The 22,432-nt window shown below is 41.4% G+C and overlaps 1 protein-coding gene across 4 annotated transcripts in view; it reads right to left on the reverse strand.

Moving 5' to 3' along the window:
- LOC112055154 (neogenin) overlaps positions 1–22,432 on the reverse strand; it is a 138,784-nt gene that overhangs the window by 23,512 nt on the left and 92,840 nt on the right. For all 4 annotated transcript variants that reach the window (XM_052887199.1, XM_052887201.1, XM_052887200.1 and 1 more), the window contains exons 2-13: positions 8,953–9,127; positions 8,106–8,236; positions 7,642–7,838; positions 6,903–7,158; positions 6,226–6,313; positions 5,670–5,811; positions 4,668–4,834; positions 3,695–3,810; positions 2,258–2,624; positions 1,235–1,727; positions 501–680; positions 15–135 (exon numbers count right to left, since the gene is read on the reverse strand). In XM_052887199.1, the coding sequence (XP_052743159.1) occupies positions 15–135; positions 501–680; positions 1,235–1,727; positions 2,258–2,624; positions 3,695–3,810; positions 4,668–4,834; positions 5,670–5,811; positions 6,226–6,313; positions 6,903–7,158; positions 7,642–7,838; positions 8,106–8,236; positions 8,953–9,127 (2,433 nt within the window). The remainder of the gene's footprint in view (positions 1–14; positions 136–500; positions 681–1,234; positions 1,728–2,257; positions 2,625–3,694; positions 3,811–4,667; positions 4,835–5,669; positions 5,812–6,225; positions 6,314–6,902; positions 7,159–7,641; positions 7,839–8,105; positions 8,237–8,952; positions 9,128–22,432) is intronic.

Raw genomic sequence — 22,432 nt, forward strand, 5'->3', positions numbered from 1 at the left:
AGGCGAGTACTCACTGGTGAGAGGCGGCGGCGCGTCGGGAACGGCGGCTTCGGCGCGACGGCGACCCTGCGTGCTGGCAGATACCCACTCGCTAAACGGGCCCGAGCCGTTCGCGTTGATAGCACACACGCGGACCTTCACACATACACACACAGTCACACACACATATATAATGGAACTAAAGGAGACTTTTATAACTGGATGACTTCGGAGGAGTCTAAAAGTGTCAATAAAATTCAAGCAAATTTATTTAACTCAATTAATTGATACGTTCTCTAGGTTTACGAGTAAAATAATAAATCAACCCATATTCGGCTCACTGCTCAGCTCGAGTCTCCTCTCAGAATAAGAGAGGTAAGGCCAATAGTCCACCACGCTGGCCGAATGCGGATTGGCTAGTATGTATGATAGTTTTTATTATAAACGGTGTGTATAAGTTGATGTTTTGTATGGGAAATACGGCTATTTGTTGAGATTGAGCAATTACAATAAATGATGACCTGGTAAGTCTGCGCGGGCTCCAGCCCCCGCAGCTCGGCGCGGCGCGTGTCGGCGGGCGTGGTGAGCGAGTCTGCGCGCCGGCGAGTGGTCGCCGCCACCACGCGGTAGCGCACCTTGTAGCCCGTCAGCGGGCCGCGGTGCGTGCGCGCGGGCGGCGCCTCCCAGCGCACCAGGATCGACTGCATGACACAGGACGACTCAGTGACCTTCAGTTATATGCGGATAATTGTGCCTCTGAGGCACAATTATCCGCCCACTTTAATATGACGCGAGTATATTAAAGTGGGCAAATAATTGTGCCTCTGAGTATAGTTAACGGCCTCCGTTTTAGCGTTTCGGTACGATGTTGTGTAGAAACCGAAAGAAGTGGATTTCTCCTAACAAGTTAGCCCGCTTCCATCTTAGATTGCACTACCATCACATGACTAAATTAAAACTTCTTTCAAAAATAAACAACAAAGCGCCATCTATGAGCCTCAGACTTAACTGCATCCTGCATGCAAGTGTGATCCTTAAAATGTACAGACAGGGATTTTTTTAAAGTTCTTTGAAAGCGCCATGTAGTGGCAGTTTTAAACAACAAACACACTGTTTCACTTAAAAATACACTTTTCGTATTCACTACCTTACTCCTTATGTAACCGTGCGTAAAGAAATTTTACTTCAAAAACAAGCCGTGCGAGTACGCATGTTGTTACGTTTAAATATTAAATTATTGTGACTGTGACTGTACCGTGTCGCTGGTAGGCACGGCGGACACATTAGCAGGCGGCGCGGCGGGCGCGTCCGCGGGCGTGCGCGCCAGCACGTCAGCCGACGCAGCGCCGCCCGCCGCCGCCACGCGCACGCGGTACGCCGCAGCAGCGCGCAGCCCGCCCACCGTGCCGCTGGTCCCCTCCGCCCACTGCGACTGTTCACGCCCTGACTCCGCCTCTGTGTAATAGATGGCGTAGCGTGCGGGGGGCGGCGGCGGTTCTGGAGCGGGCAGCGGCGCGGGCGGCGTCCACGTCACACGCAATGCGTGCGGCCCGGCCGGTTCTACGCTGACGTCACGCGGCGGCCCGTACGCGAGCTCTTCCTCTGGTGTGGTGGCCTCCAGTGGTGGCGTGGGCGGCGAGACAGCACGCGCTGTGAGCGCCAGCGCCTGGAAGCTGTACGTGGTGTTGGGCTGCAGCGCTGCCACGTTCATCTCGTGCCGCGCGCCGTCGCCGCGCGCCAGCCGCTCCCTGCGTACATACGAGATTGGTCTATTATCATCATTATCAACCCATATTCAGCTCACTGCTGAGCTCGAATTCCCTCCCAAAATGAGAGGGGTTAGGCCAATAGTCCACCATGCTGGCAAAATGCGGATTGGCAGACTTCATACACGCAGAGAATTGAGAAAATCCTCTGGTATGCAGGTTTCTTCACGATGTTTTTCCTTCACCGTTTGATACACGTGATATTTAATTTCTTAAAATGCACACAACTGAAAAGTTGGAGGTGCATTTTTGGAGTACGTCTTTGACGGTAGGATGGCAACTAGCCACGGCCAAAGCCAAAGTATTGTGGTATCCAATCCTACTAGTAACACAGAGCCAGAATATTAATCATATTAAAAAAATATGGAAAATATTCTTTAATTTTTATAAAAAAAAAAAATACTCCCCCGGTTTCACTACCACTTTTTAAGTATTCGATATCAAAATGATAGTGAAACCGGCCTTTAAGATTGTATATTATCACAAAGACGTCAAATAAAAGCCACACTCACCGCTTACTTCCCTTCACTTTATACAAGATGGCGTATCCGGTGATCTCTTCTAACTTCGTGTCTGGCTCCTGCCAGCTCAGCGTCACGAACCTGTGCTTCACGATAACAGCCTTTAGCTCCTTTGGCGCAGAGACTATAGTCGCGTTCTCCTTCAGATCGTCCAAATCCAAATCTTGAGCAGCGTGAAAGTCATCATAATCGGTGTTATAACTGTCTAAAGTGCTGTATTCGTCGTACAAAGGCTCTGAAGTGTACGCGGATGATGTTTCGCCTAAAAAGTCTAGATCTTCGGGAGTAGAATCACCCGATAGGAGGGAATTGAAAATGTCTTGGGTGGAATTTTTGGGAGATTTCTCATGTTTTACATCTGTAAGAGATAACAGAGAAAAAAAAACAAAATGAACAAAAACAAAGAAAAAATATATTAAAAATTAAAAAAAATATATAATGAAAAAATAACGGTAAACCAAGAAATAACGTCAGTCGTAAAATTGAGATTTAGGGATTGTAAGGATTATACAATAGATATTTTTGTTATTCTGAGTTTTTTGTAAGCTGAAGGATTGATAGCCGTAGCAGCGTCAACAGGTTTGAGGGAGCGCAGAAGGTGTGTTACAGATCAGCTAGGCTATTCCGTAAGGATATTTTTATAACTCCCAAGTGCGAGTTTCGAATTCACCTCTATCTCTCTCTGTTTAACACGATACTATAGAATAAGACAAAGATCATTGTTATAGAATAACCCAGCAAGAAGCAAAAACATTGTTGGTACACGGAACGTCTCTCACGGAAGTCGCCTTTAAAGAAGTGAGAGGAATTCATGTGATAATCGTAACTTGGTTTTTGAGGACCGAAGTAGGTTGTTGGGATGAGATCAGTTCTGACGACCTGTGATTGTATTTGGAATGCTAGTCCGGTAGAAAAAAAGACATATTGTCGACCAATTTTTGAGTTCTCCGCTATTGGGCGATAATATGTCATGTTATCTTCACAAGATAGATGCTATTGAGGCATGCTTGAGGACAAAATGACATAGCTGCCGAACCGAACCGCCGAATAATCGATCGTGCGATAAGAGACCGAGAGCGATATATCCGGTTCAGCACTATTGGTCGTCAATAACTCATATTCTCTTTATAAGATACTTTTCCGACAGAGATTTTTCCGGGATGAAAAGTAACCTATGTGTTAATCCAGAGTTAAATCTATTTCCATTCTATTAGCCAAATCGCGTCAGTAGCCGCAGCGTAAAAGAGGAACAAACATACTTACACTCTAACACACTTTCACACTTACACACAAACTTTCGCCTTTATAATATTAGTGTGATATATCGTGACGGGCATGTTAAGACATACAGGTGACGTAGGAAACTGGGAATACACTGGGAATACTCCCCGACGCGCGTCATTCTATGGGAGACGCTTGTGCACATACCGTGCGGCGCGACGAGCAGCCGCAGCGCGGCGGCGGCGCTGCCGGCGGCGGACGCGGCGGTGCACTGGAACACGCCTGCGTCCACGTCCAGTACGCCGCGGATTCGCAGCGACGACCTGCGCGTCACAGAACACTTAGCAAGGCTGCTTAGACAAAACTTACTCGAGTACTCAGTTATTTATTTATATATTATTCTACAAAAACACATTTAAATTAAGCCTAACCATAGTGCAATACAAACCACATTTGGTTTTACTTAGTAAATAAAAATTATTATAATGTACTCGGCTTGCACGCCTATGAGGCAGATTGTGTATGAACATTAAAATGTAACAATATCTGTATATGATATGATTTATGATTTACTGTGCACTGGTTATTATTACATAATACAATATTTAAGAACAAAAATAATTAACAAACAAAAGAGAAGAAAAACCAAGAACAATCATTAACGGGTAGTTAAATAAATATAGTTATGTGACAATAGAGAAACATATAAAATTTTATACCGCGGTAAAAGTCGGTATACTCGTCTCCAAAGTAATAAACAGAACAAGATCCGGAATAGGTACATATTAAGGACTATTTTTATTTTAAAAATAAAAGCAGTGTGCCTTTAGACCACACGACTGAAGTGAAACTTCTTTCACAAATCTAAAACAAAGCGCCATCTATGAGCCTTAGGCATAACTGCCTCGCAACAGGGATATAAAAAGGGATTGTTTCAAAGTTCTTTATAAACGCTATCTACCGGTTATATATATGGTTTAAAATAACAAACTCTGTTTCACTATGCCTGTAGATCAGCACTCAACGTCCGATTACACTTTTCGTCAAGCATTCACTTACTTAAGTAGCATACACCGACCAACTTACTACATAGTCAAGCGTGAATAAAGAAAATTTTTACATCAATAAATCCATCGAATATGACGACGTCTCTTTGGATCTTTGACCACAATGTACTCACCCGTCCACGAGCGCGATGTCGTGGTCGTTGGGCGTGAGCGGCTCGCCGTCCTTCAGCCACGTGACGGCGGGCGCAGGCCGACCGCGCACGTCGCAGCGCAGCGTGACGTCACCGCGCGCGCGCGCCCGCACCACGCCGCCTTCGCGTAACGTCACGCGCGGAGCCGTCTGTGGGGGCGGCGACAGAACTCGTCAAGGAATATCAACGCTCGATAGAATCCATACAATGATAAATGGCGTGAATGTGTAAAGCGTCTTGTGCCCCGTATCATTAAAATTTAAAAAATACAAGGAATTTATTAAAATTTATTGAAATTAATAAATCTAACTAAATAAAAAGAAATAAATAAAACAAAAACGCAAGTTTTTGACTTTTATCAAGATGGCGCCTAAAGAAGACAATGAATGTTATTTCGAAAGAATTAAAATAGTTAAAAATAATATCTTCTTTCATTTTCGCCAGGGTACGATGACTGGACCTGGACTCCATACAGTTTTGGACCATCTCCTTTTTTTGTTGGTCCTACTACGGATTTTGAAAATTATTTTACCATTAGAAAAACACGTTTTCTAAAACTCACATTTGTGAGTGTCATTAGGCTATATTTTATCCTCGTATTTTCTTAAAACTTTTCAGTTGTTTGCATTTTAAGAAATTAAGTATCACGCGTCTCAAACGGTGAAGGAAAACATCGTGAAGAAACCTGCATACCTGAGAATTTTCGTTAGTGAAGTCTGCCAATCCGCATTTAGCCAGCGTGGTGGACTATTAGCCTAACGCCTCTCATTCTGAGAGGAGACTCGAGCTTAGCAGTGAGCCGAATATGGGTTGATAATGATGATGATGATGATTCTCAGAGGAACGGCAACTAGTACATGATAAATTATATGACATTTAATTTTTTTTAAATTACGAATAAATTCTCGTAGCATCAACCGTTGAAATAAAATAATGTAATCACGCCTCAACCTTCAACGGAGTGGTATAAAACAAAGCGTGTACCATGACGTGCAGCATGGTAGAGTGGTCGGCGGAGTCGAGGCGGTTGGTGGCGCGGCACGTGTAGGCGCCGGCATCCAGCGCGCGCGCAGCCTGCACGCGCAGCGAGCCCGACCCCACCAGGTAGAAACGGGAGTCCAAATCGCTGCGGATACAATGTAACGCTGTAATATACAGTCAAGGCAGTCAGAGGTAGTCTGCGCCAGCAGTCTTTGAAACCTCCAGTGTGGCGGAGTCAATGTTGAACCTGAATCCGTCAGGATTCCGTACACATTTATCGCTGGCTTAGCACTAGTGGAGTTGGATAAGACAGAGCTCGCTCGAAGAAAATTTGTAGACGTCAATACTTGTATCAAATAATTGTCCACTCAGGCGATTTTCTCTCAGGAAATATTATAGTGCACTGCCAGGACTTGATAATAGAGAGTAAACACCCTGCTCACTTTCTGTTCTCAACTCCAGGTTGTAATTCAAAGTCGGAATAGCGGACCACATCAACCAGACTAGACCAACTAAAGGCAAATGAGGCAGATGATTCACACTGCTGTAGTACACTTACTTGAGGTCGATGGCAACACCATTGTTGAGCCACACCATCTCTGGTTTTGGGTTCGCCACAGCCGCGCAGTCGAATGTCACCGATGCACCTGCAGAGAGAAACACGGGGCTTATTCAAAGAAAGAAAGAAAATAAATTTATTCAAATTTAAAAGTTACAAACAGTATCCTTTTCTAAAGACAGCATGTCTGTCTGTAACCCTTAAAAAAGATATTATTATTCATATTCAATCAAACGTTTATTTTCTAATGCTCCCATTTTTTTTTAATCATTGTAGGCTGATGAATTCAGGAGGTTTATTTTACGTGTTCGAAAGTCAACCGCTGCTCAATCCACCCTCGAAACCGCAGTTAACTTTCTCAAAGCTTTATAAAACACATCTTATGTTAACAGTATAAGCAGACCTCGGACGGAACGGGACGGTAATGAGACGATCGCCCAACAGACCACGAGACTACAACAATATGGCAACGGGTCGAGACGTGAGCGGGGCCCTTCCATGACGTCACAGTTCGTGTTCTATGAATTTTTATTCTAGTTTACAACAGACAGCAGGACGGGTTCGACGTCAGGTATCAGATTTCAAATGTCAGACAGTTTTATTATATTTCCCAACTACCTCGTTGGAAAAATGTGAGTAGGGATGAGATAAGATAAGACGAGAGAAGAGCAACAGACCTTCCATAACGGTGACTGGCTGCGGCGTGGTGATGAACCGGGGCGCCGCCTCTAAGCCGGCCAGCTCGCTGTTGACGCGCAACTCCACCTCGGGGCCCAGCTGCGGCGCAGCGGGCGCGAGCGCCAGCGCCACGCGGCAGCGGTAGGCGGCGGCGTCGTGCGCGCGCAGCGGGTCCAGCTCCAGCGCACCTCCCGGCGTCAACGCCACGCGCGCCGCCTCCATGCGCAGTGGCGACCCGTTCTTGAGCCACGTCACCTGCAACATGTGGAGACGATGCTATAGAAATATCGTTTAAATAAGGTTAAAGTTGCCAGGAACAATGCTAAACTCAACGAGCACCAAAAGTGTGAAAACTATACCCAGGGCGTAAAGATATAAAATGCTATGGAATAGATAGAATAATGGCTCTAATTTACGATGATGGGAGGATGATGGGCTTAAAAATAGGCTAATGATAACGTGTAACCTCGATGACGGATGATGATAAATCGACGTAGCCCATAGGATTAGCAAACTGAGATGGCAGTGCGAGGGCTATATGTGTCGCAGAAAAAATGGCCACTGGGGCAAACGTGTTCTGGAGTGGAGACCACGTACCAGCAAGCGCAATGTAGAAATGTAGGCCCTCAAACTATAGATGGGCCGTTGACCTTAACAAAGTAGTGGGAAGTGGCTGGATGAGGAAGGCGGACGATTTTGCAGTGGACGCATACAGGCTGACGATACATGATAACTCACGTTGAGCTTCAGTACAGGCGGCGGCGCGTGTATCCTGGCAGCGCCGTACACGCGTCGCTCGGGCTGCAGCGGCGCGGCGGGGGAGGGGACCACCTTGACGGCGAGGCGCGAAGGTAACTTGATGGGACAGGGCAGCAGAGCCGGCGACCCCAATACACCCATGATCACGCGGGGTGCCTCGCCGAACTGCGGGACTTCTGGAAATAAATCAAAACAAAATTCTTTATGCGCACATCGGTAGTGGGTAGTGGGTACACACACCACAGGACACAGGTCATCGGTAGTTCAAGCGTAAACAAACAAAAGTAGGCACTGGTCGATTGTTTTGAATTGACTAAAACTGAACTTGTATTTCTCTTGTACTTGCGTGCAGTAAAGTGATTCTTCTTCTCGAAACCAGAGTTCTGTTTTATCTCGAGCCCCTATGATTTATGGAAGATGTTGAGTTAGTTGACTCCCCGCACCTGCCAGGAATACGCTAGCGACCCGTGACACGACGGTGCCCACGCCATCCACCGTGGCCACGCACTGGTACTGCCCCGCCAGCGCCGACGACATGCTCTCTATCACTAACGACCCGTTCGACAGCTGCTTCCTGGAACCGGAGACAGAAATGTGTTAACTTCTTTTATTTGTATGCCTTTAATTGTAATAGACTGTAAGGATGTAGCGACGAAAAAGAAGAATAGTAATAGAGACTTACATAAGGGTAAGTCATGTCACCGTGCTTACTTCTACCACCAAGCAACATCTTGGTGAGACGCAGGGAATTTCGTACCCTTGTAGTGTTCTTCCAGCCCCTTTTGTTTTGGGACTGAGGCATCTTGGCCTTTGAGTCAGATATTCGTGTAAATCCAATGACTGCAATTCCTCGCTATCTTGCGCTAGGGAAGTTATTTAACGTACCTACACTATGTCTGTACTAGGCAGCGCTTGGTCGCGGGACTTCTCTTTAAGAGTGTCTCCTGTAAAAAGTAAAGAGCAGCCTACCAATGTATGTGCACCTCCTCCCAGATAAGCTGTTTGCACGGGTCTTAAAGCTTAGCCTCCTTGCCCGGTTGAGACGCAGGGGAATTTGATCCCCTTGTGGTGTTCTTCCAGCCCCTTTTAGAACATCCTATCAATCACTTCGCGGTACCTATCCAATTACTTCTACACCGGCAAACGCAGTGTTGGTTGACACCCTCACTGACCGCAGACATCAAGCGGGTTTCAGGAAAGCGCTGGTTGCTGGCTCGAGACCGTTGTGTTTGGAAGTCCATGCTAATGATCAGCAACGGACATCCACGAGCTGGGGCAGTTACAGCTTACCTAAACGTGTCTGTGCTGGGAAGTGCGTGGTCGCGGGTAGGCGGCGCGGTAGCGCTGTACCGCCAAGAGATACGCGCGGGCGGCGGTGCGGCGCACGGCAGTGTGGCGCCGTCTCCCACCGCCACCGCTATGTCAACAGGCTCCGCCGACAGTGCAAACATGCCGTCCTCACCGCCTGCAAACAGATAGAAGAAATTATATTGGGGTGGATTATCCTCGCGACCATCAGCATCATAGATGTATCGCCACTGTCTAGGTACATAGGTTAAACATTAAATCATAGGCAAAATTACAATAACATTGTATGTATGTATTATTTGTTTAGGTTAAGGTTTTCCTTCGACATTGCAAACCACGAAGGATTTCCATATCAGCGTATTTGAGAACGAATAAGTGAATTCGTTTGAACATTACGTGATACGTGATATCGCCTCTAACCCACACCTACATTACAAATGCTCCATACAAACTTCCATCCCCCATTTTAGGGAAGTGGGCTAGAAAGTGTTATGTATCCTTATCATAGCCGAAATTCCTTTGACATTTGTCAGCAAGCAACACATCGGCGATAACACTCTATCTACCTACGTCATTTTTAGGATACAAGCTAAACGCACCGGTTCGCTTGTATTTGTCCATCATGGCCATGGAATGGCAGCATGGAAGCTATAGAGTGAACATAATAATATCGCAAGTTCGGTTCCCTTTATACCCCTTGAGTTTAAGCGTCCGTCTAAACGCTGCAACGCTGAGCTAAGCAATGATTAAGTCTGTTGCTAGATCCACAGATTTAGGAAGTAATAAGCTTTAGCTTTTAGCACTGTCTGTTCTGTGGGTAGATCTATCTTCTATCAGCTTCGCATAGGAATCTCACGTCATGTGAATTAGTATGTTCACATGACATTGATCCCGTTTAAAAACAGTTTGAAGAAATAATTTACGTCGGTTATTAGAACCGGCACATGAGGTTCACATGGTGCAGACAGTCTGTGAATATCTGGTGCAGACAGCAAATGAATATCTGCTGATATTCATTTGCTTTGGCGTGAATAATCTCCATGCTTTACATAAGAAACGCACTTTAAAAAAAATAGGCAAACAATCAATGTACGCCCATATGCACCGACGATAAAAATAAGAGAGGAAAAAGAGACAGAACAAAAGAGAGACAGTTAAAGAAAACATTAGGAAGGTCTGCTGACCTGACCTGACTTGAAGGAATGCAAAGCGATTCCGTGCTGACCACGAAGTCCAATCCAGGGAAGGTTATTTATATTTTAGTCCGTGCAGGCGTGCAAGTCGGACATGCCCTGCCGACTAACCACCAGAAGGTCGAAGGGTTTTTTTTTCCCCCTGACAAAAAAAAGGCAAACAACCAAAGATAACCAAAGATAAATCAGGCCTTTGCTTTTTTCGAACATGAATTTTGAACAGCATTCTATTAGAAATAATTTTCTTTCAAGTATTCCCTAATCATCTTAATCAATTCTAACAACGCGATCGGGGATCTTTTCAAAAATTAATTACCAAAAATCTCCTTTCAAATCTTACCCTAATTGATGTTGAATTTTGAGATCTGATTTCTCCCACGGCTTTCATAAGGAACCGCAAGGGAGGACCTATCGAGGGGGGAGGTCCTTTGAAAAGTAAGGAAAAACAAACACTATTCAAAGGCCTCATTGTCGGAACCTCGGAGACCCCGCACTCGTTGAACCCTTAACGAGTAAACCATCCTTTATAATTAAACTTAAAAATCCTCCAAATCGAGCACCAATTTAAGTGACTCACATGTTGTGGAAACTTAGTTCTTAATTCTTTGTAATAAGGACTGCAGACTTTTAGTAAACACAAACAGTATTTGGCCGATCGAAAAGGGATAAGGTCCCTTTGATTGGGGCTCAACAATAGCGTATTGAAAGGCCTGCCGAATTGCTTTATCGTGCAAGCTAAAAGGAACCTACTTGCTTTTGACATAAGTTCTGGATTGAGTTGGCAAAGTTGCGGGGGAGGTACCTACTCGGCCGGTTGTAAATGAGCAACGGTCGATCGCTTCGCAACAATCGTCGATTTCCAATAAGGTAACAATGAGCGGCACGGAACAGATGCATATTACTCTGTAGCGCTGCTTCAATGCGCAAGTTAAGCCGTCTGTGAAGGAGGAGGTTCTCAATGCGACGCGCTTACTGTAGTTAACTATTTTACGGTATCTTGAACTTTAAAAAAACAAAATCTAAAAAAAATATATCAATATTAAGACTTCCAGAGTTGAAATCATACGATCAGTCTTTTTTTATCCAATAACCCTTGACTAGTTAAGACTAGAAAAGTTAACCCTTAACTACGATCTCACCTGGTGTTAAGTGACAATGCAATTGTAAATCGAAGTCGACTTACTTGGAAGAGGTACAAGTAATAATCTGCCCAATACTTCTGATGGTTTCTACGCGGCATCATAACGGAATGCGAAATCGCTTGCCAGTAGGGTGATAATCACTGTCGATGCCTACCACTAGAAATTATTGGTATAAACTTAAAACGTTCTGTGGGTATATACCTAGTACCGATGTTTACGGTATGCTTTTTAGTGTTAAGGTACTCTCACGTCAGTAATGATTTTTTAAAATTATTCTTTACGAGTAAGCCCTTGACTACATTATCAGCCTATTTCAGTCGGCGGTAACTGATAAAACAAATTCCAATCGTCACAACCAAGGAGATAAACACCTACGTACACTGAAGCATACAATAAAAATATGTCTAGTAACCTCTGACAAGTTAGTCAACATAAATTTAACTGGTCAACATAAATTAAAAAAAAGCGTGCCGAGTTGAAGACTTCCTTTCTAAAAGTAGGTTAAACGTTTGTAAATAAAACAACGAAGCCGGCGCAGTACTTCGCTGAACATCCTTCAACGCCGTGTCGAGGACACCCTCCGTGTCCTGTCGCGCTCTCTGCTAATGAGGGCTAACAAACGAGATAGGAGTGTCCCGACACGCTGACACCGCTGTACGACACTTGTGTTAGAGATAGCTGTTTGTTTATTTGTTTACATTTTTCTTTTGGCTATTACATATCACAAGTATTTACCTATACTTAATCGGAACAAAGTATGTAATATTGGAAGTTTCATCAATATCTGCTTAAAATATAACCTATCATCTTCATCATTAACAACTCATATTCGGCTCATTGTTTAGCACGTGTCTCTACTCAGAATGAGAGGGGTAGGCCAATAGTCCACCACGCTGGCCCAATGCGGATTAGCAGACTTCACATACGCAGAGAATTACGAAAGTTCTTTGGTATATAGGTTTCCTCACGATGTTTTTCATTCACCGTTAGAGAAACGTGATATTTAATTTCTTAAAATGCACACAACTGAAAAGCCCCGGACAGGATTCGAACTCACACCCTCCGGAATCAGAGGCAGAGGTCGTATCCACTGGGCTATCACAAGTATTTACTTATCATTAAATTATAGTTTCATCGATATCTGCTTATAATATAATGCACACATTTTTTAAAGAATATCTTACCTTACCGTATAAACATGACCAATATTACCGTTTCCCACCAACACGACTTAGATACACAACAACAGTCCAGCGGGCGGGAATCGAACCCACGACCTTTCGACCTCAGTCCGGCTTTTTCACGTTGAGCTATTGAGGCTGACGTATCAAAAGTGCTTGGAAACTGAGCCTTGGAAATTTTGTCAATAACGTAACAAGCTTTCGAAGACATCTAAACTAATAGAAGTGTGGATATAGATAATCCCAAACAGTACCTCGCGGGAAATAGAACCTAGAACTATAGAGCAATAGAGGAGAGATCTAATGTTAAACATTAGAAGAGCTAGACGCCTCGCGAGTGGATTACCAATCGACCTAATTACGAGAGCGCTCCATCGACAGACAGACATGACGTGGATATTTCTATTGTACGAGTAGGTAATATATCACCGTGAAATTGTGAATCATCATTAGCCTATTATTTAAAGACCTATCATAGGGTCAGGCCTGACTCCTTATTAAAGATGGCACAAAATTCCAACACGCTGCTTCAGAGCGAGTTGGTGGGCTTAGGCTGGTTATGTTAAAATCTTTTGACGACTACTATTACCGGCACGTATAAAACTTGCCAGCAATGGGTGTAACACCCCCAATAAACACCGACATAGTGAATATCTCTAGTTTACAAAATTAAAAATGCACTAAGCATTTTAAATGTAGCCTATAATTTTCCAGTTACTTTAATATAAAGGTTTATAATTTTTTTAGTGTTATTCAAAGATTTTTTATTAAGATACTCAGGACGGCTTCGTTTTACCTAGTATTTTTATTTAGATAAATTATGTGCCTACCTATTTCTATCCGTCCCACGGAATAAAGCTTTCAGTCCTTTTAATTTTAAGTGAGGTTAAATGTGAAAATTGCATTAAAGTCATAAATAAAAAAGCTCAAATAAGTAAAATCTAATAAAAATCGTTTTTTAGAAATCTGTAGTACCTATATCATTAATCGTACATTATTTATGCCAAGAAAGTTTCATTATGGCTTCGAATGTCGCAGTATACGTTTTCTTGTTGACAAATGTGTCAAATGTCAATGTCAAAACTCGCTACCTGAGCCGCGTATGTTGACACGACCCTCGTCACAGACACCACACTTCACCTCTTAACCGCAACATCTGTGTTATTTGTACTGTGTATCTACGCATACTCGTATACAGCGTGTTTAGTTTATTTTCATTTCACTAGATAAAAATACTGTCTTTTTAGTTACCTTGCTACCTAAACCCAGTAGGCAAAATACTACTTACTTGTATTAACAGCTAACTCAATCATTATTAATACATTTTGTATAATTATTTTGCAGGCATTTCCAAAGAATGCATCATCTATAATGATGCATCATCATCATTATCAGACATGGACGTCCATTACTGGAATAGTTTTCTTGTAAGGTTCCCAACACTCCAATCATGAACCGCATGTATTAAGTTACCCGCTTGAATTCATTGGTCCTTTGGTCGTCGGTGAGCGGTCGCTATTCTATCAGCTTAGACCCTAACGTCCATTGGCTACATGTCACATAAAATTTTCGACTTTACTTATCACCATCTTGATATAACCTGACATTTCGAAAGTGCTTGTAAACTAAGCCTACTTGAAATAAATTGTTTTTGACTTAGACATTGACTATGTAACACAATACAACGCAAAATAAGTCCATAATGTCTAAATATTAGGATCTAACTGCATAATACATTCTCGAGCATCCTGTATAAGCGCTTGCGCATCGCTATGGCATTCGTTGCGTCCCCGTCGTCCGTCCGGTAGCCCTTATCAGCAGAGCGGTCCGGCGCATGCGGGCGCGTTGTTATTAGCTATATCCCCCCTCTAAACTAGATGTGATCTATGTGATTCCCGGTCAAGTAGTCCTATCAAATTAAAATTAGCTTTTTTTTTATTATTTACAAGTTAGCCCTTGACTACAATCTCACCTGATGGTAAGTGATGATGTAGTCTAAGATGGAAGCGGGCTAATTTGTTAGGAGGAGGATGAAAATCCACACCCCTTTTTGATTCAACATCACACACACTAAATTGCTTGGCGGTACGTCTTTGTCGGTATGGTGGTAACTAAACACGGCCGAAGCCTCCCACCAGCCAGACCTGGATCAATTAAGAAAATCTCTATCGGTCCAGCCGGGGATCGAACCCAGGATCTCCGTTTTGTAAATCTATCGCGCATACCACTGCGCCATGGAGGCCGTCAGATAAAATGATGATTTTAACTCGTCATTCTATCATACATCATGTAAAAGTTTCATACGCACTGCATTGGAATTTATGACTGCAATTTATTCAACTATACCTAAATGGGAGAGTTTGGATGAAGATGTATGGATGGATCTATGTTACTCAATCACGGTTAAAAACTTTACTGCGTGTCAAAAGAATATACCTAAACTTAATAAATATCACATTTTATTTTTACGTTATACAAGTTAACAAAAAAGTAGAAATAACCGAGTCGTGAGCAAAAAAATTTTATAGAAAATTTGAAGACGGCAAATTAAGAAGTTAATTTTCAAATGCTTGCCTGTCTATGTGTTCATACTAATTTACTAAGCTATTTACTATTCTTTTATACATAGGAGTATTTTATTTAATAACTGCCATATCGTCTTTTTAATCTATACTAATATTATAAAGCTGAAAAGTTTGTTTGTTTGTTTGATTGATTGAACGCGCTAATCTCAGGAACTACTGGTCCGATTTGAAAAAATCTTCCAGTGTTAGATAGCCCGTTTATCGAGGAAGGCTATAGGCTAATTTTATCCCTGTATTCTTACGGGAACGGGAACCAAGCGGGTGAAACCGCGCGGCATCTACTAGTAAGTTTATAATATATTACTGCGTAAGTCCAGCGGAAGGCGCCACCGGAAGTGACGGTGTCGAGGACACGAGCGCCGGACAATTTCCGCTCACCACAAAGAGTTTCCGGCGCGTGTTACCACCGACAATATGACCAATAGGAGCAGTACTGCGGGCACAAAACTGTTTCTAACAAACACTTACTTTACTCTTTAGAACTGACTTCGAAAAATATTACTACCTATGGTCTTCCAACCCACATTGGAACAACAAGAGTCTTCCCTTAACAATCGTAAACACTATATCATTTTGATAATGAATACGTCTTTAAATAGCTTCCAACAAATTCTAATAACAACAAAACGAAACTTAATATCAGCTTTAGTTTGTTGTGCAGCTACATAACTATAATCTCCATTCAAAATTTAATTATACCATTGGATAGCTGAAGGATCAAAGAATTTGTTTCGCTAAATAGGAATTATAATAAGTCACGCGCATTGGAGAGGGAAACGCTGCAAAGGGGTATGCCCATTTCTGGCTCAGGCCTATCCTAACCACCCGGCAATTTACTTATATCTAAAAGAAATCTTGATAATTCTACTTTAATAATGAATCATTACTTTATCAAAAAAAGTTTGCTACAACGATTTACGACATTTTCAATTCATCTTTAATTTGTCAAGATTTGACAAGCTAAGATCGTTGACCATACGCCTGAGTTTTACGATATTTTTTGAAGACTTATGATTGATTTGTTTGTTCGTTTTCTTGTTTGATAAGCTCGTTGGTCACAGAAAAAAAAATACAGCTTCAAAGGTTACTTCGCCGCTTTGGCACACCGACGAACATTTTGCCGTAGAAGAGTGATAAATAAATGTATTTTTGTTCAAGAAACATACTTTTATTAAGCCAATTATCTCACCAGATCCTTCCTTATACATCATATTATCATTTCCATATATTTTTATAAGAGTATTACTTGGGTTCCCTGGGCCGACGTTGTATGGGCCGGTGGGCATTCCCCTTTGAGTATTTTTCTCTAGGAATATATTCACATCCGTTTATTTTTTACTTTACAAGCCGCTCTAGAAAGTTAACTCTGTCTTTTTCTAGTATTTCTACTACATTCATGTATTATTTAAGAACGACCCTTCTAAGAAAGAATAGAAATAGTACCTCCCCGTATACGATCTGTCAAACATCTCTCTGTCTGTACTAAACTAAGATGATATTAAGTGTTAGGGCGAGCGAAACTTCATTCGACAAACAACCAGGTCAGCTGTTGTAGTGCGAACTGGGAAACGGGAACTTTCATTTTCAAAATGGCTGCCAATCTTCGAGACCGAAGCCCGAATCAGTGCGCACCCACTGGTGGCCTTGTTACACGCCATTGTTGCAACTGAACCATTTTCATTTGGTAGCGCAACAAGGTTATCTAAGTGTAAGCAATTTTTTACTTCTCAGCGAGCTTCGCAAAGATCGCTAGTACTTTTTTACTACTCAGCGAGCTTCGCAAAAATCGCTAGTACTTTTTTACTACTCAGCGAGCTTCGCAAAGATCGCTAGTACTTTTTTACTACTCAGCGAGCTTCGCAAAGATCGCTAGTACTTTTTTACTACTCAGCGAGCTTCGCAAAGATCGCTAGTACTTTTATACTACTCAGCGAGCTTCGCAAAGATCGCTAGCACTTTTTTACTATTTAGCGAGCTACGCAAACAGTATCTTAGTTATTCTTCTTCGATACGTTTAATGATAGATTATTTTAAATGCATTAACTTGCAATATTATGCATATATGTATAATCGAAGTGTTGGTAATTAAAATAAACATTTAGTGTGTCTCTGCTTCTGCAATCTTAAGGGATGGCAGTGTCACAGCAGAATCTTGTCTGAGCAGATTTTAATTTAGCGTCTTTTTTCTATTTTGATTAATTAATTTGCAAATGGGCATGGATAGTCTCCAAAGGCATCGTTGTACAATTTTAAATAAAATTATATTTAGCACCTCTTTGTTTTTAGAATCGGTTCGGTAATCATCGTGCCTCTACTATAAAGACATTATATTAGCAAAATTATCATGTAAATATCAGTGGCGAAGAATGAAATATTCACCTAGGTAGGTTTATGTGGTTTTTTTGTCTGAATGTGTGTTTGGCTGAGTACGTTAAATTATGTACGTCCGTAATACTTGTGGATTTTTAAAAGGTAACCCGATAGGAATTGGGTTGTTAGGAACCATTGCCCCTGGTAAATATACGTGTATAGAGGGCATCTACCCTTTAGTGCTTCGTCAGCAATATCATAACCGCTAAAGTTTAATACTAACTCAGCTAGAAACCCGCTCACTTATTCCATGCATACGCCGCGTTAGCTAATTACAATACGCGCTTCACACCCGACTTCACTGCCCTTTAGTTTGAGTGTTGTCTGTATCTAAACTAACATTGTAGAGGTAAAATTTGAAACTACTTACACTAACAGAAAGCTGCATCATCAGCAAGAAACATATTTTTATCGCAATATATTTCCAAAATAACTATCAGGTTGTGATTAGTGATCGATACTGATGCCAAAAACGCAATAAATAAAATTTTTGTTAAGTTACTCCATTTTACAGCGATAGTACTGTAAGTGCTGGATTAATGAGGCCTAAGGGCGGTCGATGTCGCGGGCGTCCGGTAGCTTAAAATATTTTTTTTAGAACCTGGGAATCGAACTTGAAACCCTCGGCCATAAAGCAAAAAAACACCTTCCGCAAAAGGAAAAAGACGTGAAAATATATTTTTGAATACAAAAAAACTGTAACTCAAAATGCCAGCTTAAAAATATTGAAGCCTAGAAAGCTAGTCAATCCGCGCCTCTCGACTCACTGACTCACTGACCCAAATGCTGCTGTTTTGTTATACAGCGCGCCATTGTTCCCGCTGTCAATGCTACGGGGTGCTCTTTTTTGTCTCCCCCTTGTAGAGGCGCGCTTTCGCGTTGTATACTTTCGTTTGAGAAAACGAGTTGATTGATTGGTCTTGTAACGAGAAAGGGAACGGATGGATGATGCTTTTGGGAACGGGTGACGTGACATTTTCAATTTAAGTTGTCAGGGTTTGTTTGGAAGACTTTGTATTTTTCCCATTCGTTTCTTAGTGTTTTGCAAGTTGTGGATAAGGGATTTGTTGTTGACATTCCCGTGCGATTTAATACTGTAACGTTAGATGGATGACTATTCTCGATATACCCTCAATATTCCCATATTGAAATACAAACGAAACGGACAAAACTGTAAAGTTTACAACATCGAAGCAACGTCGCCTGTCTATCGGTCTTTTACCGGATATTCTTTGAAGAGTGTGCACAGGAACTTTATAATCTACTAGCGGACGCCCGCGACTCCGTCCGCGTGGAAATCAATGCAAACTTTTAGGCCCCATTTCACCACTTTAAAGTTTGAATTTTAAAATTTTTGAATCCCATTTTGAATGATTTATGAACAAATTTTTAAAACTCTAAAAATTAAGGACTTTCCATACAAACTTTCAACCCTTATTTTACCACCTTCTTATTTTATTTTCGCAATAAAAAGTATCCTATAACCTTCTCCATATTATGGTCTTAAACTGTGCCAAGTTTTATTTGAATTCATTCAGTAATTTTAGCGTGATGCCCGAATAACAAAAACACGCGGACAGACAGACAAAAAATCGAAAAAAATATTTTTAGCTTCAGTATCGATTATATAATGCCCCCCGACAAAAATTTTCAAAATATCATCAATGTACATAATGTACAAAATGTACAGAATTCGTATTATAAGTATAGATTCTAGATGGCGCTGGCGTGCGTTATGCCACGGTAACGTTTGGTGTTACAAATGGTATAAGTAAAATCTCAAATTGTGAATAAATGTATAGAATTCGACTAGTTTTACTATAAGTAAAGATTTCCTTTGCTTTCGACGTCCTGTCAACCCGCACGAAACGTTTTGGATCAACGTTTCTATTTAGAACAGGGCATGTAGCCATGTGGCACTTCCATTCTCTTTCTACAATCGCAAACGCTTCGAAAATTGAAAAATGTAGACGTATGGCAATGACATTCACTATCGACAGGTCACGCGATCAAGTTGGTTACTTTGGCCGTGGCTAGTTACCACCCAAACCAACCGATTTAGCGTTCCGGTACGATGTCGTGTAGAAACAGAAAGGGGTGTAGATTTTCATCCTCCTCCTAACAACTTAGCTCGCTTCAATCTTAGATTGCATCATCAAGTCAAGAGCTAACTTGTAGTGAATAAAAAAAATGATTTACTCTTAGCTTATATATATACAGACGAGTTACGAGTAAGTTTATAATAAGGTAAGATATCAGTCAGGAACTAAGTTATTGTTGTAAAACTAAAATGTACCCAAAATTACTACTTGAATTCATTTTATCAGCTATATTGGTAGCTTTGTTGTTGCTCATTATTACTTCTTTATTAAGGTTTTGTATTTCCAAATAAAGTGTGTTGGTAGCGCTCAGTTGAAGGCGGAGTTAAAACTTTTGCGCCCTTGATCAATCGATTATAAATATTCGCTCACCATGTTGTACATAACAGCGGGTGAATGAAAAAGATAGACGGAGTACTAATAATTACTTTTAAAATAATGATATTACATATTTGTAAGGTTAAGCAATAACTATTCTTTAATTATGGGATACTAAATCTAAAAATCTTGGATATATCGAAAGGAAAAGAAAAATAGTTTAAGGTGATATTATGTAAGTCGAAAAGCGTATGCGTTACAGATTACAGATATTATTAGTCTGTACGACAACTTCTTCGCCTGAGCCTGGCCTGGCAAGAAGCAATTAGGTATCTGGCCACTCTATTAGACGAATAAAAACAGGAAAATATCTACTTCACTATCTACTTGCAACTAAGGAATCCTACATATTTGGATTTACTAGCTTAGTTTATTGTGGGATATTATCTGACTAAAGCGACACTTTAACAATTAAAAATAACATATTGTTACCAAATAAAAATATATAATCTTACTTTGAGTTTGATAACAAGTCGAGCATTACAGAAGTGTGCGTCCAACATTCCAGTGCCATAAGGCAACTTCCCTGAAGCTCTGCAACTCCGTCTACTACCTTCCCGTAGTCCGAGGCTGGAGTATCGCCGACGGCTTCATGTAATATTCACCGGCTGTACACAAATCGCGGAGTTCAGCGAAGTCGCTGAATTATTTAGCCCACTCTTCCCCCCACCACGCGGCGAGCGGTTGTGAGGGTGTAATTACCCCCCCACGAGCTCGTTGATTCGTATGCATGGAATAAACTAGCCGCTTTGTGCTATATAGTTTGGACTCTGTGTAGTCGTTAACTGTGGTATTTAAGATAACCAGATTAGTTCCTTTGATGTATCGATTTCTTAAACGATATCTTTAGGCTAAGAGGCTTTCTGGACATAGAGACACTTTGGCTATTAATGCCTAGAAAGTGTCGCTCGCGTTATTTAGACAAATCTTAAACACCTTTTGAAAAACACTTTGGCTTATGCCTAGAAAGAAGCTCGCGTTATTTAGATAAATGCTTTGAAAATGAAACCCTTTGAAAATCAACCTCTACCGAATCATCTCTATGTACCTTCTTGGCATGAGACTCTCTTTGGTGACATAATTTCTAATAACATCCCGTAAAAAAACTTTAAACAATCTATTAGCTTACGAAATTCTGCTCATCACGGGATTTTAGACCATTAATCGTAGGATCGTGAGGATTGTAATTGATAAAAGATACTAAGTACCGACAAAAAAATACAACTAACACTATAAAGTTCAATAAAAAAAACCAACGTCTCTACTTTTTACGACACTCATTACATACATAGGTGAATGGGTTAATCATAAACAGAGAAAGCTAGGTGAAATTTTGGAAACTACGAAAAACAAACTACAGGTAATAAGTACGTGTAATTATATAGTAGGTGCTTACGAGTAATTAATATGCATTTAAACCTTCAATAAACAAGTACAAAACGAGTTTACGAGTAAAATGCGTTTGATGTTTTACGCAAATTTAAATTAACAAGGGCATGTTTTTACTCATCTCATGTTATTATCAATTAATTTTTTTATTGTAACCTGTGGTGCTATTCTGTATAATAACAATGTTGTTGCAACTCGACAGTCTGAATGTTCATTAATTCTTCTCTATCTCTCTTTATCTATCGTATTGTTATATAATACAGCGTTACAAAATAGCGCTACTGATTTTAGTGTGATCCTTCTGGCCTATTCACTAATCGTCAATTCAACTTAGAAATGTCATCTACTTACTGTATGATATCCACTCTTGTTTTGAAGGTGTTTAACTTATGTGTCAGGAGACAAAAAAGGGCATAACAAATTTTTGCTATGCGAATTAGTAATGTGGATGCAAATAGTTTCGTACGAGTTGCCTGGACATATAAAACTTAAGAATGCCACCGTTCGTGGCATCACACACTCATCTAAGTATATGGAACTTCCTAGATACACACTGTCACAATCAGTCCTACAAGTTAACACTCGAAAGACCGGCATTTTCATTTACCTAAAAAGACCAACATCGTCATTTTGACGCTAGTATATCAGTCATCGCTTTAATGCAGTAAAACGTGATTTTTATTATTATTTACAAGTTTAGCCCTTGATTACAAATCTCACCTGATGGTAAGTGATGATGCAATCTAAGATGGAAGCGTGCTAACTAGTTAGGAGAAGGATGAAAATCCACACCCCTTTCGGTTTCTACACGACATCGTATCGGAATGCTAAATCGCTTGGCGGTACGTCTTTGTCGGTAGGATGGAACTAGCCACGGCCAAAGCCCACCATCCAGACCTGGACCAATTAAGAAATGAGCCCAGCTGGGGATCGAACCCAGGGCCTACGTCTTGTAAATACACCGCGCACACCACTGCGCCACGGAGGCCGTCGAAAGTGATTATTGTCTACTATATTGTTTTATTTTTAAATTACAACAAATGCGGTGACATCATCTCGTATGTGTGTTTTAACCAATGTTCTGCATAAGTAATCAAAGTAGCGATTGCATACGCAGAGCCGCTG

Source organism: Bicyclus anynana, chromosome 18, assembly GCF_947172395.1.
Source record: "Bicyclus anynana chromosome 18, ilBicAnyn1.1, whole genome shotgun sequence".
Taxonomy (NCBI): domain Eukaryota; kingdom Metazoa; phylum Arthropoda; class Insecta; order Lepidoptera; family Nymphalidae; genus Bicyclus; species Bicyclus anynana.